The sequence below is a fragment of the Haliotis cracherodii genome, unplaced genomic scaffold (genome assembly GCF_022045235.1).
Source record: "Haliotis cracherodii isolate W230 unplaced genomic scaffold, xgHalCrac1.p SCAF_11, whole genome shotgun sequence".
Lineage (NCBI taxonomy): Eukaryota > Metazoa > Mollusca > Gastropoda > Lepetellida > Haliotidae > Haliotis > Haliotis cracherodii.
The window spans coordinates 43,544,040-43,562,169 of NW_027266266.1; the positions used below are offsets into that span (position 1 = coordinate 43,544,040).

Sequence of the window (18,130 nt, forward strand, 5' to 3'; positions counted from 1 at the left end):
GTCCCTGCTTCATAAAGATACTTCATATCTCATGGCAATATTTCTTAAACCTCATGAGGAAGATTTTGCCAACCAAAGCAAAGTTCGAAGACATTATCAAACCAAGACCACTGAGTGTCTTATTTCTCCAGAAACTCATGGTTATAATTAAGATGGTTTCCGATAACCGGGGAGTAGATGGACTTACAATAAATGACATGATACAGCTAGTTTTCCTGAAGATAGGATTCTGTGCACATATATTGTATATCTATGCTAGAGATGTTGAAACCCTTCGTGACCAACTTGTGTTTTTCCGAGACAAGCCGAATAGCGACTTGTGTCCCTCTCGTGGCCATTTTTGTTACCGGGTTCCGTTTTAGCGCAAACGGGCATACGGTACCTAAAACAATTGTCAACTCGTTGCGTAACGGTTCACATATATTTTCCCATATATTGAATATATTTCAGATCCAATTTAAAACATGTTTTCTGTGGCAATACACACATTTTTCATCACTCTATGTAAATAATTTGTTCTAGAAAATACTGGGAAAAATTAAAATAGCTTCAGGTTTTAACAAAATAAAGCTTTGTCTTGAAAAAGGTACCAAAAAATCTATTCTGTCTACAACAGTGAGAGAGTGAATATGGCTTGACACTGCTGTAACAATATTCCAGCAACATCACAGCGGGAACATCAGATATAGGCATCCCACTCTGTACCCATGTAGGGAACTGAACCCAGGCCTTAAGCATGACAAGCATACACCTTAACCACTTGGCCACCGATTAACCCTGTCTGTAACAAAAACCCTGGGTCCATCTTCAAAACATTAAACGGTTGATCCCTGAATCTGGATGATTTCAGTGAAGACACTCAGTCTAGATTTAGTAATTTCAATATACATGTATGTATGAACATCAACAAAATTGCTCATAAATATTCAACATTTGAATCAATCACTTTGGATAGACTACAGGCTGTTCTGCCTCCACGGAAACCTATAAATAAACCTTGAATAATGGCTATATTCATAAAACTTGCTTCTCCACAAGATTAAAATCCACAAGGGCTGCCTGATTCCAGCCTACCCATGGAGCTTCATGCTGGCTGGTACAGTGGCTCAGTCAGGACCGATCAACACTGGAAGCCTCTGCTTATCACCTTATCACAGCCCAACACTTGCTGCTGGCACATAAACCTGTAGACTCAGTTCAAGAGAGTTCTCCACACAGCACAACACTTGCTGCTGGCACATCAAACTGTAGACTCAGTTCAAGAGAGTTCTCCACACAGCACAACACTTGCTGCTGGCACATCCAACTGTAGCCCAGTTCAAGAGAGTTCTCCACACAGCACAACACTTGCTGCTGGCACATCAACCTGTAGACTCAGTTCAAGAGAATTCTCCACACAGCACAACACTTGCTGCTGGCACATCAAACTGTAGACTCAGTTCAAGAGAGTTCTCCACACAGCACAACACTTGCTGCTGGCACATCAAACTGTAGCCCAGTTCAAGAGAGTTCTCCACACAGCACAACACTTGCTGCTAGCACATCAAACTGTAGACTCAGTTCAAGAGAGTTCTCCACACAGCACAACACTTGCTGCTGGCACATCAAACTGTTGACTCAGTTCAAGAGAGTTCTCCACACAGCACAACACTTGCTGCTGGCACATCAACCTGTAGACTCAGTTCAAGAGAGTTCTCCACACAGCACAACACTTGCTGCTGGCACATCGACCTGTAGACTCAGTTCAAGAGAGTTCTCCACACAGCACAACACTTGCTGCTGGCACATCAAACTGTAGCCCAGTTCAAGAGAGTTCTCCACACAGCACAACACTTGCTGCTGGCACATCAACCTGTAGACTCAGTTCAAGAGAGTTCTCCACACAGCACAACACTTGCTGCTAGCACATCAAACTGTAGACTCAGTTCAAGAGAGTTCTCCACACAGCACAACACTTGCTGCTGGCACATCAACCTGTAGACTCAGTTCAAGAGAGTTCTCCACACAGCACAACACTTGCTGCTAGCACATCAAACTGTAGACTCAGTTCAAGAGAGTTCTCCACACAGCACAACACTTGCTGCTGGCACATCGACCTGTAGACTCAGTTCAAGAGAGTTCTCCACACAGCACAACACTTGCTGCTGGCACATCGACCTGTAGACTCAGTTCAAGAGAGTTCTCCACACAGCAAAACCCTCTCAGGCCCTGCTTGTCCTCACTGACAATAATGCAATAACACACACACCCAAAAAACACACACAGACATCGTCATCGTCATAGCTAAATAGTTCCAGTTATTGATTCAGCCCTGAAAAAAGACATTTTAATGAACAAAATTAACAAGGTATTGATAGTATTGATATTGTCTGATTCGTCTTTTACTGTTGACATACATATGTTAGAATCAATAATGCAACATTGATAATGATTTTGTATGTCTGTATGATGTATTAAGCGTTATTTTGAACTTTCTTGTTGTTTTACATGCATTAAATAGAAAATGTACAATAGCAGCTTTGTCAGACATTTCGGCGGACTTGTTAACCTTTCATATTTGAGTGTTATACAGAGCTCTAGAAAAGCGTTTGGTTATTTGGGTGTTTTACCCAAGAGTTTCATTTATTATTAGGTGACCACAATTTTTAAACCTGTTTGGTAACAATCCCCTTAAATCCTTTAAAACTATGTGAACAGTACAGTAGTATATATCCGTTTGCGTCTGCTTGTGGCTCCCTCTCCGGGAAGCCATTTTTGTTTGCAAAACTTAGCATAGTAAGAAAGGTGGTAGTTTTTTAATCACCAATCAGCGAATGATTAAGATACAACATGTACATTGACTAGGCACGATGTGCTTTTCACTTGGCATCTATCAGTTTGTTTGTCACGCAAGCTTTTCCCGAATTTAACTGCTGGTAAGTGAATTTAGCGATCGGCTGATACACAATCATGTTATCTAACAGTTGTAACATAGTAATTTTAAGCAATCATTTATCTAATAGTTGTTATGTATGCATCAGTTTTATTTCAATAGCATATTTATAGTTCCTGCTGCGTATTTGATATGCTAGGATTTTAGTTGTCTGCATATTTCTGTTTATTTAATGCATATTTTACGCAAATAGCCTGCTTATCTCCAGCTCTGGTTATAGCAATACACATGGCTCATCATAGTCTGTCTTACAGACCCTGATACAAATATATATCAAATACAGCCCATGCAAGTCTATAATGTTTGGCAAGTCTAGATGCAGTATCTGAAAATGAAGAGAGTCACTGGGCTCCCTTTTATTATATTTGTATTAAGATAACTGAACAACTGTTTTTTCTGTACGATATGTTCATTTCAGAGACTAGATGTTAGTCTAGGCTCATCACTGAGACTCTAGATCACTGAGAGGGACCTTTTATACACTCCATGAGCCCAGCAACCCTGTTGCTAGGCTGACGTCACATGGCATTGTTTCACCAGCATGTCTTGCAACAAAATTTCACAAATTACATCAACTTTGTGGTGCAGCCCTTTGTTCTTATCAACAAGTCTCTCAAAATGTTATTTATGTATAAGTTAGCTGTGATAGAAGATCTGCCATTTATTGCTTTTTTCCATGATTTAGGGATATTTAGCATTACTCTGTTGTTGTCAAGTAGAGTACCTTTGATTTGAAATTGGTTTTGTAATTCTACAAATGTTAAAAATCTGTTGTTGCTATATAAATCTTTTAAACTATAATGAATACCCTTATTAAACCATTGTTTCAGAATGAAATTATTTTTAAATTGGTGATTGAACCATAATGGTTCTGATAAAATTTCGTCAATACTTTGTCAACTTTATGTTTTCTGTCGTAATTACCCCAAATATTCAATATATCCCTCCAAAAGGGATTTTTTAAAGTAATAAACTTATCAATATTTGCTCCAAAAAGGAATATCTGTTTTGATTGGAAGTTCTTTAATGTTGACGATGTACTTAGCCATATCTGATCGTGTTTTAAGATTCGATGAATTGCTAAATATATATACCTCATGTACCAATGTTACATGTATGTCTACTGAATTGAAATAAAAATAGTTAAAAAAAACAAAAAAAACTTTGTGGTGCAGGACCCCGTTCCACAAGGCGATTGTAGCGCAACGACAGCCGTAAGTCTATGTTAAAGTATGGGAGTCAGGATAACCTTAGTGCTACGATAACTTTGTGGAACAGACACCTGAATACTAAAGGTAGGCCGTTGTATGGCACTGAATTAATACATGTAAACTTTTGATGCATTGAAGTATTATTCTATTAAACTCAGGCTCGCTGACTTGGTTGATGCATGTCATCGATCCCAATTGCGTGGATCGATGCTCGTGATATCAATCACTGGATGGTCTGGTCCAGACTAGATTATTTACAGACCACCGCCATATAGCTGGAATATTGCTGAGTGCGGCGTTAAACACCAAAACAACCAACCAACCAATCAATTTGATTATGCTGTGGATTACACAGCTGACCTCCTATTCACATGCAACAGTGAAATTAAAAAAAAGTTATAAATGGCAAGTAATACAAAAAATACTAAACAAGCTACCAGTTTTAGACACCATCAGACCCCAGAACTATTCACTCGTTTCATAACACTGGTATTACACGGAAGCTTGTTTAGTATTATATTTCTACAATGAACAACCATGGGCTTTAGAAATTGACGGAAACACCTAAATGTGCAAGTTTGTACCAATTTGTTGAATAATGATTACACATGTTTATGGAAATTGACATGTCTTCATGAAAGATGGAGGTATTATCTATTAGTGGTAAACTAAAACGTCCAATGCTATCAACAAATAGCCCTGAGGAGATCCAGGCAAGACAAGGTCCCCCATACTGGTCGCTAGAGGCAACTTAATGGATCGGGCAGTCAGACTTGGTGACTTTGTTGATAGCATGTCATTGTACCCCGAGGGCATGGATCTTTGCTCATGTTATCACTCACTGGTCCAGATTACATAATACATCCTAACAGTACTGGTCCAGATTAGATCATACATCCTAACAGTACCGTATATGACATGTCTGCCTATAGTTTGGTACATAAGCCGGACCACCAACCTACCTACTGTACATCTCCTCGTCATAATCAATAGAATATCAACAAATCTGTAGTGAATTATGCAAGTTAGTCCTGTTGTTACACTGTCTAGTAATACAAAGTGTTCACTGTATATCTGGACATACTTTTTTTTTATTAATTTATTCACAATTTCATTCTATAACGTTTACATTAATTTCGGCGAAATCGTGTTTCCCTCAAATACTTTCGTTTACCTCATTCCATAGGGTCCGCTTCACCACATACTGCGACAATACTAATATTATTCACAGCTTACAGGAACATATCACCGCTATTGATGCCTGGAACTTAGAGTTTTTTGTTTGTTTGTTATGTTTAACGCCACACTAAGCAAGATTCCAGCTATATGATGGCGGTTTGTAATCGAGTCTGGGCCAGACAATCCAGTGATTGATATCATGAGCATCAATCCACCCAGTTGGGATACAATGACATGCATCAACCAAGTCAGAGAGCCTGACCACCCGATCCAGTTAGTCGCCTCTTACGACAAGCATAGTCACCTTTTACGGTAAGCATGGGTTGCTGAAGACCTATTCTACCCTGGATCTTCACGGGTCCTTGAATTTGGAAATGATCAGGACCCAGGGTTATGTTTCACAAAGTGAATGTAGTTGTACACCTGTCATACTTTGATGTCAGAGTACAGGAGTTATGACAGACGTCACACTAAAATCGTTTTGTAAAATGGGGCCCAGGATACCCTTATCATTGAACAGTGGTGACCGATTTCCCTGTCTGCTCCCAAATAGATCCTACTTTTGTTTTTACTTCTCAGTGCTTAATAAATGTGTCTAGCAGTGAGCCACATATGTTTGTATTCATACAGTAGATAGTACAAGATTTTAACATTTTTGATAGCACTTATCATATGAAATGAACCTGGATTCTTTTGACAAGAAACAGCATACATCCTTACAAAGCCATTATGATGTTTACATGGTTATTATCAGCAGTTCTAAAAGGAAATGTAAAAAGTATCAAAATAATGAATCTCTTAAAGATAATTTCCTTGTATTCAAAGGGGAGTATAAAAACTATCTGTAAAGGTTGCTAAACATGATAAACAAAATTGGTTTCTCTGACGTAAATGCCTCATCACCAAAGGCTTAGTCATGTTTTACAATCACAAGAAACAGGCTATATTGGCAGTGATAAAATTGTATTTATTCTCAGAGACCATAAAACAAAAGAAACTCCTTGCATTTTCATTTCCACTGAGTTTAACAACTCTAAAAGATCATTTGGTAGATGAGGTGAGGTGAATGAGTTTTAATGTTGCATTTAAGCTTTTTGACTTACATTGTGACATCCACGCTTGTGTGTGTGTGTATGCGTGTGTGCGTGTGCGTGCGCTAGCTTGCATGTATGTGCGAGGAAATGGCTGCTTGTACTACTCTAGACAAATGCAGTTTTTCTGTAGTGCTTGCCCTTGATATACCATGCTGCAGTTTAACATGGATACCTCACAGGGTACCGACTCCGAAGCCTCCTTGTTTTTTCCCATTTAATATCAAGTACCAGGGAGGAAAACAACAAATACTATCTCTCAACAACTTTTGGTATGACATGGACTGGGATCCAACCCCGACCTTCCCGCAGACGCTCTATCCACAAGACCACGGAAGTAGTCTCTCCATGACAAAACACACATGTAATAATCTGTTCCAGTGTTGACTCCATGGTGTTACAAAACACACATGTAATAATCTGTTCCAGTGTTGACTCCATGGTGTTACAAAACACACATGTAGATAATCTGTTCCAGTGTTGACTCCATGGTGTTACAAAACACACATGTAATAATCTGTTCCAGTGTTGACTCTATGGTGTTACAAAACACACATGTAGATAATCTGTTCCAGTGTTGACTCCATGGTGTTACAAAACACACATGTAGATAATCTGTTCCAGTGTTGACTCCATGGTGTTACAAAACACAAATGTAAATAATCTGTTCCAGTGTTGACTCCACGGTGTTACAAAACACACATGTATTAATCTGTTCCAGTGTTGACTCTATGGTGTTACAAAACACACATGTAAATAATCTGTTCCAGTGTTGACTTCATGGTGTTACAAAACACACATGTAATAATCTGTTCCAGTGTTGACTCTATGGTGTTAGAAAATACACATGTAATAATCTGTTCCAGTGTTGACTCCATGGTGTTACAAAACACACATGTAATAATCTGTTCCAGTGTTGACTTCATGGTTTTACAAAACACACATGTAATAATCTGTTCCAGTGTTGACTGCATGGTGTTACAAAACACACATGTAATAATCTGTTCCAGTGTTGACTCCATGGTAACAAAACACACATGTAATAATCTGTTCCAGTGTTGACTCCATGGTGTTACAAAACACACATGTAATAATCTGTTCCAGTGTTGACTCCATGGTGTTACAAAACACACATGTAATAATCTGTTCCAGTGTTGACTCCATGGTGTTACAAAACACACATGTAATAATCTGTTCCAGTGTTGACTCCATGGTCTTAGAAAACACACATGTAATAATCTGTTCCAGTGTTGACTCCATGGTCTTAGAAAACACACATGTAAATAATCTGTTCCAGTGTTGACTCCATGGTGTTACAAAACACACATGTAATAATCTGTTCCAGTGTTGACTCTATGGTGTTACAAAACAAACATGTAGATAATCTGTTCTAGTGTTGACTCCATGGTAACAAAACACACATGTAATAATCTGTTCCAGTGTTGACTCTATGGTGTTACAAAACACACATGTAATAATCTGTTCCAGTGTTGACTCCATGGTGTTACTAAACACACATGTAATAATCTGTTCTAGTGTTGACTCCTTGGTAACAAAACACACATGTAATAATCTGTTCTAGTGTTGACTCCATGGTGTTACAAAACACACATGTGTTAACCAACATAACATGGATCATTTCTTGCATATTATGATTTAAAATCAGCAAATATTCTTTGTTTGGGTAGCGTGTGTGAAGCAAGTTCTTGGTGTTCCCGATTAATTCCAAAAGCAGTGAAAAGATGTTTCATGAGTCTGTTTTGTTTGAGGCCACACTCAGCAGTATTCCAGCCATATGACAGCAGCCTGTAAGTTATTGAGTCAGGACCGGACAACATAGTGATTGATACAATGAACACCGATCCATGCAAGCAACCAAACACACCGAGTCTGACAAGCTGATCCATTAGTCGCCTTTTACAAACAGCTGGAGACCAATTCTAGCCTGGAATCCACATATACTCACTCATTTATTCATTTGATATATTTTAGGTATCTGACTCAAAGTATCCTCTTATTTACAATAGAACATTTAATTTAATTCGATCTTAGCCCAATATATCTTTATAATTTAAGATTAAAGAAAAAATGATTCCATTTCCACTTCAATGATCTGTGTGAGATTTGTGACAGACCCATCCAAGAAAAATTAAATGGTGTCAAAGCCCTTCTATAAATTGATAAAATAATATTCACATCATGAACTTTGAACATATGCACAATTACTTATCTCTATGCAGCAACAGACAAAATATTTCCGGAATATTGATAGGGTCTGTTGTACAAAGCGATCTTAGGGCTAAGATGATCTATAACTCCCATACCTTCACATAGACTTACGACAGTCATAGCGCTAACGGCAACAAGCAACGGCAATAAGATCACTAATTATCTTGAACTTAGATTGGTATTTCCAACTTATCGGTCATACAATTTGTTTGTTTGTTGTTTAACACCGCACTCAGCAATATTCCAGCTATATGATGGTGGTCTGTAAACAATTGAGTCTGGACTAGACAACCCAGTGATTAATATCATGAGCATCAATCCATGCATTTGGGATCAATGAAACGCATCAACCATTCAGCGTGTTTGACGACTCGATCCCATTAGTCGCCTCTTACGACAAGCATAGTCGCCTTTAACGGCAAGCATGGGTTGCTGAAGACCAGTTCTACCCCGGATCTTCACAGGTCAAGTCATACAGTGTTACAAAGTCAAAGTGTCAATCAAACTATCACACCCTAATAAGATACAATTCTGAGACATCCCACACAAAGAAACAAATCTTAGTGTTATTTTTGTCCATTGTATGAGGACTTTCCCACTGTGATATTCCAAGCTACATTGTGTCCTACTGAGTGGGAGGTTCACACAGCAATCAACATCACTATCTGGTATGTGTATGCACTGGGCAGTTCTTTTGATTTCCTCTCAAACCAGGTTCTGTACAGAATGACATAGAATTCCCTTGCCCACGGACCAATTGGTGCTTGTACCTGTTTAACCTGATGCATAGCTTAAAGGGCTTTAACGCCATTTCGAACAATATTTCAGAAATATCATGAAGTGTCAGTTTGGCATGGGAGGATTACAAGCCAGCAGTGGTGGAGTCAGTAGATATTTACCACTTTGGGGAAGGTGTGTCTGCATTGTATGGGGGGAGAGGAAGAGTGTGGAAGGAGAGCCAGTGTGGGAGGAGAGCCAGAGTGTGGGAGGAAAGGAAAAAACAGAGTGTGGGAGGAGAGCCAGAGGGTGGGAGGAGAGCCAGAGGGTGGGAGTAGAGCCAGAGTGTGGGAGGAGAGCCAGAGGGTGGGAGGAGAGCCAGAGTGTGGGAGGAGAGCCAAAGGGTGGGAGGAGAGCCAGAGAGTGGGAGGAGAGCCAGAGGGTGGGAGGAGAGCCAGAGTGTGGGAGGAGAGCCAGAGGGTGGGAGGAGAGCCAGAGAGTGGGAGGAGAGCCAGAGGGTGGGAGGAGAGCCAGAGTGTGGGAGGAGAGCCAGAGGGTGCGAGTAGAGCCAGAGTGTGGGAGGAGAGGAAGAGTGTGTGTGTGTGTGTGTGTGTGTGGGAGGAGAGCCAGAGGGTGGGAGGAGAGCCAGAGTGTGGGAGGAGAGCCAGAGTGTGGGAGGAGAGGAAGAGTGTGTGTGTGTGTGTGTGTGTGTGTGTGTGTGGGAGGAGAGCCAGAGTGTGGGAGGAGAGCCAGAGGGTGGGAGGAGAGGCAGAGTGTGGGAGGAGAGCCAGAGTGTGGGAGGAGAGCCAGAGGGTGGGAGTAGAGCCAGAGTGTGGGAGGAGAGCCAGAGTGTGGGAGGAGAGCCAGAGTGTGGGAGGAGAGCCAGAGGGTGGGAGTAGAGCCAGAGTGTGGGAGGAGAGGAAGAGTGTGTGTGTGTGTGTGTGTGTGTGTGTGTGGGAGGAGAGCCAGAGGGTGGGAGTAGAGCCAGAGTGTGGGAGGAGAGGAAGAGTGTGTGTGTGTGTGTGTGTGTGAGGAGAGCCAGAGTGTGGGAGGAGAGCCAGAGGGTGGGAGGAGAGCCAGAGTGTGGGAGGAGAGGAAGAGTGTGTGTGTGTGTGTGTGTGTGTGTGTGTGTGTGTGTGTGTGTGGGAGGAGAGCCAGAGTGTGGGAGGAGAGCCAGAGTGTGGGAGGAGAGCCAGAGGGTGGGAGTAGAGCCAGAGCGTGGGAGGAGAGCCAGAGTGTGGGGGGAGAGCCAGAGTGTGGGAGGAGAGCCAGAGTGTGGGAGGAGAGCCAGAGTGTGGGAGTAGAGCCAGAGTGTGGGAGGAGAGCCAGAGGGTGGGAGTAGAGCCAGTGTGGCAGGAGAGCCAGAGTGTGGGAGGAGAGCCAGAGTGTGGGAGGAGAGCCAGAGCGTGGGAGGAGAGCCAGAGTGTGGGAAGAGAGGCAGAGTATGGGAGGAGAGCCAGAGTGTGGGAGGAGAGCCAGAGTGTGGGAGGAGAGCCAGAGGGTGGGAGTAGAGCCAGAGAGTGGGAGGAGAGCCAGAGTGTGGGAGGAGAGCCAGAGTGTGGGAGAAGAGCCAGAGTGTGTGTGTGTGGGGGGGGGGGGGGGGGGAGAAGAGAGGCAGAGAGTGGGAGTAGAGCCAGAGTGTGGGAGGAGAGCCAGAGTGTGGGAGGAGAGCCAGAGGGTGGGAGTAGAGCCAGAGCGTGGGAGGAGAGCCAGAGTGTGGGGGGAGAGCCAGAGTGTGGGAGGAGAGCCAGAGTGTGGGAGGAGAGCCAGAGTGTGGGAGTAGAGCCAGAGTGTGGGAGGAGAGCCAGAGGGTGGGAGTAGAGCCAGTGTGGCAGGAGAGCCAGAGTGTGGGAGGAGAGCCAGAGTGTGGGAGGAGAGCCAGAGCGTGGGAGGAGAGCCAGAGTGTGGGAAGAGAGGCAGAGTATGGGAGGAGAGCCAGAGTGTGGGAGGAGAGCCAGAGTGTGGGAGGAGAGCCAGAGGGTGGGAGTAGAGCCAGAGAGTGGGAGGAGAGCCAGAGTGTGGGAGGAGAGCCAGAGTGTGGGAGAAGAGCCAGAGTTTGGCAGGAGTGCCAGAGTGTGGGAGGAGAGCCAGAGTGTGGGAGTGTGTGTGGGAGGGGGGGGGGGGAAGAGGCAGAGTGTGGGAGGAGAGCCAGAGTGTGGGAGTAGAGCCAGAGTGTCGGAGAGACTGAGACGCTGATCTGGTTGGAGAGCTTAGAAAGAAAGACCTGATTGTAAGACTGATGACTGATTTGGTTGGGGAACTCTCAGTATGATTGACCTGGTCGAGAGAGAGACTGACCTGGTTGGGGAACTGTCTGATGCTCTCCACCAGGTACTGGTAGGACTTCCAGTCTCCAGCTATCAGCTGCCCCATCACAGGAATCACTTGGAAGGAGTAGCTGTCATACAACCTGCAAGCACAGAAACCGATACAACTCACGTAGGACCAGAACAATCATTCAGCGTAGGGTATTTACATAAACTGTCCACAAAACAGTGTTTGAAATCAAGATTATAGTCTCTCTTACAGATCCCACAGCATATATTCAGAATAACAATAACCCCATTCTCAGCTCAAGCAGCCTATATGTTAAAGATAAAACACGGATCTTAGGTTTTGCTTGAAAATGTATAACCGCGAGTTAGGGAAAAGCCTGAGGGTCATCGGCCCTAGTTTGAAGTTTTACATTTTCAACCCAAACCTAAGAGTGTTTCATCCAACTTATAAACTGTCAAAATGCAAGAAATACTAGAAAAAACCCCAAAAAAACATTAAGATACCTTATAGCAAAACAGTACAGTGTTGCGGTATAAAAGGAATTCGATCAAAGTGTGTGAGAGAAATGCCATGTGCAGCAGGCACACAACTGAAGTCATAACTAAAATCTTGGTCAAATGTAAAACCTGTGAGCAGGTCTCACAGGTTGTACCTGAGTCTCACAAAGTTGCCATGAGACAAGAAGATACCTACAATACAATAGGCAAGAGTGGCAGTAGGTTAATAATCCCCTTCTCAGCTCTAGCATCCTATACTCATCCCATTCTCGGCTCTAGCAGCCTATACTGACATCCCATTCTCAGCTCTAGCAGCCTATACTCACTCCTTCTCGGCTCTAGCAGCCTATACTCAGCCCCTTCTAAGCTCTAGCAGCCTATACTCACTCCTTCTCAGCTCTAGCAGCCTATACTCAGCCCCTTCTAAGCTCTAGCAGCCTATATACTCAACCCCTTCTCAGCTCTGGCAGCCTATACTCAACCCCTTCTCAGCTCTAGTAGCCTATACTCTTCCCCTTCTCAGCTCTAGCAGCCTATATACTCAACCCCTTCTCAGCTCTAGCAGCCTATACTCAACCCCTTCTCAGCTCTAGCAGCCTATACTCAACCCCTTCTCAGCTCTAGTAGCCTATATACTCAACCCCTTCTCAGCTCTAGTAGCTTATACTCAACCCCTTCTCAGCTCTAGTAGCCTATATACTCAACCCCTTCTCAGCTCTAGTAGCCTATACTCTTCCCCTTCTCAGCTCTAGCAGCCTATATACTCAACCCCTTTTCAGTTTTAGCAGCCTATATACTCAACCCCTTCTCAGCTCTAGTAGCCTATACTCACCCCCTTCTCAGCTCTAGCAGCCTATACTCATCCCATTCTCAGCTCTAGCAGCCTATACTCATCCCATTCTCAGCTCTAGCAGCCTATACTCATCCCATTCTCAGCTCTAGCAGCCTATACTCATACCCTCCTCACTTCTAGCAGCCTATACTCATCCCATTCTCAGCTCTAGCAGCCTATACTCATCCCATTCTCAGCTCTAGCAGCCTATACTCACCCCCTTCTCAGCTCTAGCAGCCTATACTCATCCCATTCTCAGATCTTGCAGCATATATTCATACCCTCCTCAGCTCTAGCAGCCTATATACTCATCCCCTTCTCTGCTATCACAGGATATACTCATCCCATTCTCAGCTCTAGCAGCCTATACTCACACCATTCTCAGCTCTAGCAGCCTATACTCATTCCATTCTCAGCTCTAGCAGCCTATACTCATCCCCTTCTCAGCTCTAGCAGCCTATATACTCATCCCCTTCGCTGCCATCAAAGGATACACTCATCCCATTTTCAGCTCTAGCAGCCTATACTAATCCCCTTTTCGGCTCTAGCAGCCTATACTGACATCCCATTCTCAGCTCTAGCAGCCTATACTCACTCCTTCTCGGCTCTAGCAGCCTATACTCAGCCCCTTCTAAGCTCTAGCAGCCTATACTCACTCCTTCTCAGCTCTAGCAGCCTATACTCAGCCCCTTCTAAGCTCTAGCAGCCTATATACTCAACCCCTTCTCAGCTCTGGCAGCCTATACTCAACCCCTTCTCAGCTCTAGTAGCCTATACTCTTCCCCTTCTCAGCTCTAGCAGCCTATATACTCAACCCCTTCTCAGCTCTAGCAGCCTATACTCAACCCCTTCTCAGCTCTAGTAGCCTATATACTCAACCCCTTCTCAGCTCTAGTAGCTTATACTCAACCCCTTCTCAGCTCTAGTAGCCTATATACTCAACCCCTTCTCAGCTCTAGTAGCCTATACTCTTCCCCTTCTCAGCTCTAGCAGCCTATATACTCAACCCCTTTTCAGTTCTAGCAGCCTATATACTCAACCCCTTCTCAGCTCTAGCAGCCTATATACTCAACCCCTTCTCAGCTCTAGCAGCCTATACTCAACCCCTTCTCAGCTCTAGTAGCCTATACTCTTCCCCTTCTCAGCTCTAGCAGCCTATACTCATACCCTCCTCAGCTCTAGCAGCCTATATACTCAACCCCTTTTCAGTTCTAGCAGCCTATATACTCAACCCCTTCTCAGCTCTAGTAGCCTATACTCACCCCCTTCTCAGCTCTAGCAGCCTATACTCATCCCATTCTCAGCTCTAGCAGCCTATACTCATCCCATCCCAGCTCTAGCAGCCTATACTCATCCCATTCTCAGCTCTAGCAGCCTATACTCATACCCTCCTCACTTCTAGCAGCCTATACTCATCCCATTCTCAGCTCTAGCAGCCTATACTCATCCCATTCTCAGCTCTAGCAGCCTATACTCACCCCCTTCTCAGCTCTAGCAGCCTATACTCATCCCATTCTCAGATCTTGCAGCATATATTCATACCCTCCTCAGCTCTAGCAGCCTATATACTCATCCCCTTCTCTGCTATCACAGGATATACTCATCCCATTCTCAGCTCTAGCAGCCTATACTCACACCATTCTCAGCTCTAGCAGCCTATACTCATTCCATTCTCAGCTCTAGCAGCCTATACTCATCCCCTTCTCAGCTCTAGCAGCCTATATACTCATCCCCTTCGCTGCCATCAAAGGATACACTCATCCCATTCTCAGCTCTAGCAGCCTATACTAATCCCCTTTTCGGCTCTAGCAGCCTATACTCATCCCAGCTCTAGCAACCTATACTAACATCACATTCTCATCTCTAGCAGCCTATACTCTTTCCATTCTCTAGTCTTGAAATTCACAAACTTGGGGGTTCCTTAACACTAGAGGGTTCTATTATAGAATGATATTGATCCCTAAACCTAATAAACCAGCTAATCAAGCTAACTCATATAGACCAATATCCCTAACTTCAAACTTATGTAAAGTAATGGAATCAATGGCTAAAAATAGATTACAACATTACTTAACCCAAAATAACACCATAAACCCAGATCAAAGCGGTTTCACTCCTGGCCGCTCAACCCTAGATAACCTCGCCCGACTAGAACAAGATATTAAGACAGGACAACTAAATAAACAATATACCACAGGCATCTTCTTAGACTTCTCTAAAGCTTTCGACATGGTATGGCACGATGGGCTAATACAAAAACTTAAAAAAATAGGACTCAAAGGTCAGATAATAAACTACATCCAGGACTTCCTAAACAATCGTAAAATAACCGTGTGTATAGACCAAACTCTATCGGACCAATGTCCCCTAGAAAATGGCACTCCACAGGGCAGTATCCTCAGCCCCACCCTCTTCAATATAATGATAAACGATCTATTCGAGGGTCTATCCCCTAAAGTAAACACATCAAAATTCGCGGATGATGGAGCCATCTGGATCCGCACTAAAAGCATGAAAATGGCCAAAAATCTACTCCAAAAATCTCTTAATAAAATACAACAATGGGCTGACAAATGGGGCTTCTCCCTTAACTCAGAAAAAACAACAGGAATAGTATTCAAACATAAAAACATGAAACCCGCCTCCCCAATCCTCCAGCTAAACAATCAAACAATCAAATTTCAAAAACAAACCAAATTCTTAGGACTTATTTTCGATGAACATCTCACCTGGGATGCTCACATCCAAAACCTAACAACTAAATGCAGTAAAGACCTAAACACCCTAAGATGCCTAACTGGCTCTAACTGGGGAGCCTCCAAAGATACTCTCCTCTCTCTCTACATATCCCTAATTAGATCAAAACTAGACTACGGCTGCGCCATATACAACACCCTAAACAACTCTCTATCTAAAAAACTTGACTCAATACAATATCAGGCTCTCAAACTCATTACACGCACCCAACATGGCACCTCCTACACCTCACTTCAGGCCTTAACAGGAGAAATGCCACTAAGTCTACGCAGGGAACAGCTAAGCTTAAATTTCTGGGCCGCGTCCCAATCAAACCCTCTCATCCAAAACTTAATAAACCAAAACATCAGCCCTAAAAACCAAGCTCTAGCTCGTAAACACCCCTTACTTACCCCAATATCCCAAAGAATAACAAACTACCTAAATGAACACCAAATTAAAAATCTTAAACAAAACTGCAAACAATCAAATATCTTCACCCCTAAACTTAAAATACTCAAAATAGACACAACACTAGCTAGCCAAATAAATAAACAAACCGACCCAAACATAGCTAAAACTACCACACTAGCATACATACACAAAAATTGGCCAAATTGGTGTCACATTTACACGGACGGATCCTCAGATCCGACCTCCAAACACACGGGTTTCGGAGTCCATACCACACAACCAACTAAAACCACACAATCCTTCCGACTCCCAAATAACCAATCAATATTCACGGCCGAACTAATGGGCATGGCCTCAGCCCTCCACAATCAAGAATCCAAAAACAACCAAAAAATCCTAATACTTACTGAGTCCCTAAGTGGACTACAAGCCCTCCAAAACAAAAATACCAAAAACCGACCTAAATTAATAAATCAAATACTTAAAAGCTCCAACGACCTAACAAAAGCAGGCAAACAAATAACCTTCTTGTGGATACCCGCCCACGTAGGAATATACGGTAATGAAAACGCCGATAAAGCAGCTAAACTATCCCTCAAAATCCCAGAAATAAGCTTAAACTTACCCATCTCAAAATCAGAAATTAAAAGTGTCAACAAACATAAAATCACAAAAAAATGGCATAACCTATATCTAAACTCAAATAGCCAAATCAAAAGAGTGCTCAGCAAACCACTAACCAAACCAAAAATTCTCCATCCATCCAAAAAAATCGACAGAGTAATCACTAAACTCCAAACAGGACACACCAACCTAAATAACCACCTAAAAAAATTTAAAAAACACACTACAGGTAACTGCCCACACTGCAAACAACCAGAAACCCCAGAACACGCACTCATCCACTGCACACACTACCTAACACATCGAACCGCATTACAAACCACCCTCAATCTAAACAAGGCTCTCACTCTAGAAGCAATACTAAACCCACAAAATAAACTAGAAAACTTCAAGGCCTTAGGCTTATTCTTAATAAAAACGGAACTAATAAAACGCATCTAAAACCATAATAACCTACCAAATCAAAATCACAAAAACAAACAATCATCCACCATACCCAGCTCCCTTAGTTCTCCTCCCCAACCCCATCGGCATCTATTCCAAATCTCAAAATTCCCAAATTCTATATAAGCAACCCTTAAAGCCCCCTCTTGGGTTGCACAGACCACCCTCGCCCCTTTCGGAAACACATTAAATGGCCTGGCCGGGCCCGTGTGCGAAATACGCGTCAGTCGGAAAGCGCACGTTAAATCTCCAAAGTAAGTAAGTAAGTAAGTAAGTAAGTAAGAATGATATTGATTTAACCTTTTTGATAACCTCATTTCAGGGACTTTACATTAGTCTATCAAGGAGGGGGAGAGGGCGGGCCTCACAGGGGCCCATGAGAGCTTCTCCTATAGCAGTTTAATCAGTAGGAACCCTGTAAATCTAATGTTAAACTTTGACATGACAGTTATGTGAAGGACCCTTGACTTTCATGTTTAATTTCAAACACTGCAAAAGGAAAGGAAAATTAAGGTCGCCTTGATCCCATGAAGAGAAGGGTAAGAACAGGTCCCCAGCACCCATTGCTGGTGGTGAGAGGAGACTATACTGTTTTGTATGTTTGTTTGTTTTTTCACCTTCAGCAAATATTCCATCTAAATGACGATGGGCTGCGAATAATTGAGTCAGGACTAGACAATCCAGTGACTGCTGAATGCCAATTCTAATCTGGAATCTTCAAGAGACAACTAATATGGATCAGGTAATGAGACTATGAGTTAGCTGATTGTGTGTCATTGTTACCAAAATTCCAATCTCATTAAAATCAGACCTTAGTACTCGCTGCCGCTAAACAAAGATCAGAAGACACCCCATTAGGGGTCACGTCAGGACGACCTTTCATCTGACCAATCAGAGAGTCGCTTACCAGATTATGAAAGTGACAGTCGGAATGTGATTTTTAATCA

At 42.9% G+C, this 18,130-nt stretch overlaps 1 protein-coding gene across 1 annotated transcript in view; it reads right to left on the reverse strand.

The window, feature by feature from the left end:
* The window catches only part of LOC139455830 (2-methoxy-6-polyprenyl-1,4-benzoquinol methylase, mitochondrial-like), a 63,679-nt gene that overhangs the window by 10,963 nt on the left and 34,586 nt on the right, over nt 1-18,130 (reverse strand). The window contains exon 6 of the mRNA XM_071237381.1: nt 11,658-11,769. Within this exon, the coding sequence (XP_071093482.1) occupies nt 11,658-11,769 (112 nt within the window). The remainder of the gene's footprint in view (nt 1-11,657; nt 11,770-18,130) is intronic.